The sequence below is a fragment of the Sphaeroforma arctica genome (genome assembly GCF_001186125.1).
Source record: "Sphaeroforma arctica JP610 unplaced genomic scaffold supercont1.571, whole genome shotgun sequence".
Classification (NCBI taxonomy): Eukaryota; class Ichthyosporea; order Ichthyophonida; genus Sphaeroforma; species Sphaeroforma arctica.
This window is the reverse complement of record NW_014039987.1, coordinates 7,707-11,298: the sequence shown is the minus strand read 5'-3', so window position 1 is coordinate 11,298 and position 3,592 is coordinate 7,707. Positions and strand designations below refer to the sequence as shown.

The 3,592-nt window shown below is 37.6% G+C and overlaps 1 protein-coding gene across 1 annotated transcript; it reads left to right on the top strand.

The window, feature by feature from the left end:
* The first annotated feature begins 1,741 nt into the window (after positions 1 to 1,741).
* Positions 1,742 to 3,194, top strand: SARC_07305 (ribosomal protein L22e). Its single transcript, XM_014298757.1, has 3 exons — positions 1,742 to 1,993; positions 2,573 to 2,677; positions 2,911 to 3,194. The coding sequence occupies exons 1-3, from the start codon at positions 1,883 to 1,885 to the stop codon at positions 3,064 to 3,066; spliced, it is 372 nt and encodes a 123-aa protein (XP_014154232.1). The 5' UTR covers positions 1,742 to 1,882; the 3' UTR covers positions 3,067 to 3,194.
* Positions 3,195 to 3,592: the final 398 nt, after the last annotated feature.

Sequence of the window (3,592 nt, the reverse complement as noted above, 5' to 3'; positions counted from 1 at the left end):
ATATATATATATATATATATTATAACTATAAGACAATAGATATACAACATGGACCTAATAAAATAATAAACTAATATCATATACAAGACACACATTATGCACTCTATTATATACTATATACATATATATATATATATATATGTATATATATATATGTGTGTATATATATATATACACACATTACACGCATATATATATATATATATATCGATCATGTATGCGTTTATCTATACATCTAGCTCTAATATTGCGGATCATCTAAGCGTCTAAGCGTTGGCTACGTGCACGATCGCGGGATACCATGATAATTGTATGTGCTAATTGATATCATATCTACTTGTCGGGCTTAAATAGTGTATTCTGCGTATGGTTCATCGCCACTGATATCTGACTTACCAAGTTGATCCAACACGGGGCGCTGGAGTGTACTGGTCGGTACCTCTGTTTTTGATTAGTTTGGCTTAGTGTACGTTGCTGTTTTCGTTCGTTGTTCTGGGCTTGTCTGTGTATTGTTGCTGTCAGTGGCTGATATCGCGGACGCAATAGAATTTGTCCTTCACCGCCACTTACACTAATGTTCGCGACTCCGGATTCCTCGACCTGTGGAGGTTTCTGGCTATAGATTGCTTGGGTTGTTTGGGTTACTACTAGCGCTGTCACAGCTGTCAGATGTCTGTCTCTGTCTGTGCAAAGTATCCTTCTCCGTGTCTGAATTTTACGATGGCTTCTGCACAAGCGAAACGCCACTTGATAGTTGCTGTGTTGCGAGCTGCCTGAGATCGTCAGAATTCAGAGGACACTATTGCGATTGATAGGGGAGTGTAAAAACCCACATATTCTGGACTGAGGATGTGCTCTCGAAGTCCTCGATTCGAGGAGAAAATTGGTGACAGCTCTGGAGAAGCCCAGGCGAAACGCTAAATTCGAGCACCAAATTAGGGTATACTATTGAGACTATTCCTAAATTTGAGCTTTATTTTCGTATTTGGGTTAGGAACCTTTTTGCGGATTTATGAAAATCGGTATAAGACAGCGTAAATGCCGATATTAATTCCGAAATCCTGGATCCAAACTTCCAAACTTCCCAACCCTTCTGGGGGGTTTTTTTTAAATAAAGCTTTTTCGTACAGATTCCTCGGTAAATGGACGCACTGAAGTTTTTAGTTGTATAAAGTGTATTCCACGTGGAATTATTGATAGTTTATCTTCATTATAATTGGTTTATAGTCAAGTAGCTAAATACGGATTGGCTCAAAATATTTTCTGACACAATTCGGCGTTGAGTATGACTCCACAGCAGCCCCCAGATGCGCACTGGCGGTGTTGGCATCTAAATATGTTTTTCAGCATAGCCGCTGTTTTCATAAATAGGATAGTATGAGTCATATTGCTATTTTGTGTCTCAAGTTTCACAGCTCACACTTCACAGCCCTCACCTAATAAAATTGAATACAAGTTTGGCAGTCTCTCTCAGAGCAGTCTACTACTAGCTGAGAGAACTGAGATTTGGGAACAGGGGCTGATGTCTGATGGGAGTCTGGGACTTGGGACTTGGGACTTGGGAGTGAGGGGGCCCGGTCGTCCGGACCGGTTTTATTGAAACAAATGGACAAAAACTAATTTTTGTGGAAAATTCGAAATTAGTTTCCAAACCGGAAAACTGGAATTGGCTTTTCTCACATTATTTTCCGGCGATATATTTATGGAACCCGCCCCCGCTGCCCGCGTGTGAATTAAAAAACAAACTTGAACGTGGTTCACCCAACACCACCAGACCGAAACAAGCAGTGCTACAACAATATTAGAAAGCGTGTGCACACACAGTCCTTATCCTTTTCCACATAACCATCTTCTGAGTTTGTTGTTAAACACATCTGCAAAAATGGTTGCTCGAGTACCCGCCGGCAAGAAAAATGCCAAAAAGACACAGATGAAGTTCGTCATCGACTGCGCCCGTCCCGTTGATGATAACATCCTTGACATCAACTCTTTCGTAAGTCTTAGATGCAGATAATTAGCTACTTGCGCTGTAGACGCACACGTTCTCAAAGTGCACAAGTTTGTAATTTTATGTTTATTTCATATCAATCTAAACAGTAGCACATTTTAGGGCTGTTAGTTTCAGATATATTGCCGACAGATAGATTGTGCAGTAGTTTTTCAATATTTTGGTTAGATGCATGCACATGCTAAAAACGCGATGCGGTGATACTTCACCTTCCCTGGTTGAAGTGATTTGATTAAAACTGGCGAAACGTTTGTGCCGAGGTGTTATTGCAATCTCTAGAGTATACCTATCTTGCTGAAGTCTTCTGTGGCAATTGATGGTCCATCGATCGTGTGATCCGAAGATTGAGCGGCTACTTCGATGTAGGGTAATTTGATGATAAACAATAACAAACTACAATACTGCAAGGATACACGAGAAAACTCGTCACTCCTGCAAGGTTAGGGTTCTCTTCCCTAACCTTCAGGGTTAGGGTTCTCTTCCCTAATCCTTTTAGTAGGATTAGGGCTCTCTTCCCTAATCCCTAAAAAAACATATCCGATCTCGATCCCAACACAAAAATAGGTCAAGTTCTTGCACGACCGTGTTAAGGTTGATGGCAAGGTTGGTAACCTAGGAAACAAGGTATCCATTAAAGCTGTTGGAGCCAAGATCAACGTGACCGCTGAGGTAGGTCATCTATATTCTTTCTTTTTCAACATGATTATATATACTGAGTGGATTTGTTTTTTGTTTGTTTGTAATGATGCTTTTTCATAATCTGTCAATCCCATGAGTCCAAAATGATTATACAAATATATGACCTGAACGCAAATGGAAGCCAAAATCCGAGGCCTTTTACGTTGTCTTTTCTAGTCACAAGCTATGTATCCTTACGCATCGTCTACTCGTTCGTCTCACAGGAGCCTTTTTCCAAGCGTTACCTAAAGTACTTGACCAAGAAGTACCTAAAGAAGCATCAGCTTCGCGATTGGATGCGTGTAGTTGCTTCCGATAAGGGAACCTACGAGATCAAGTACTTCAACATCAACAACGATGATGATGAAGATGACGAGTAAAGCAATGATATGTAAAGAATAAATTTGCTAAAAGTCTCTGCTGCACCATTAATTACGAAGTGCTCGCTTGGTGCATAATTTGGCGAATAAAGTATTTTGGATGCCATTATTTACGGATTCATGTTTCAACAAATAATTATCACGGATGTTAAAGTATCCATCACAATTTCAAAGTCTGTAAGTATTATGTCGGTATAGGGTTAGACATATGTTTGAAATATTTAAATATATATACAAACACTAATTCACAATATATGTTTATATATATATATACACAAAAATAAATTCATATATATATATATTTATATTTGTATGTATATATTTATATATATATACACACACGCAAACACACATATTCATATATATTTATATATATATATACATATACATATATTTATATATATATTAATGTATACATATATATATTTGTTTATATATGTATATATATATTTCCATATATATATATATATATATATATTGATACATACAAAGTAAAATATATATACATATATATGTGTGTATATAT

Bases quoted from the DNA above. Each gene is read 5' to 3' on its own strand.
- SARC_07305 (XM_014298757.1), top strand. From the start codon at position 1,883: ATGGTTGCTCGAGTACCCGCCGGCAAGAAAAATGCCAAAAAGACACAG. The intron at 1,994-2,572 runs GTAAGTCTTAGA...ACACAAAAATAG, and splicing joins TCCTTGACATCAACTCTTTC to GTCAAGTTCTTGCACGACCG. The intron at 2,678-2,910 runs GTAGGTCATCTA...TTCGTCTCACAG, and splicing joins AGATCAACGTGACCGCTGAG to GAGCCTTTTTCCAAGCGTTA.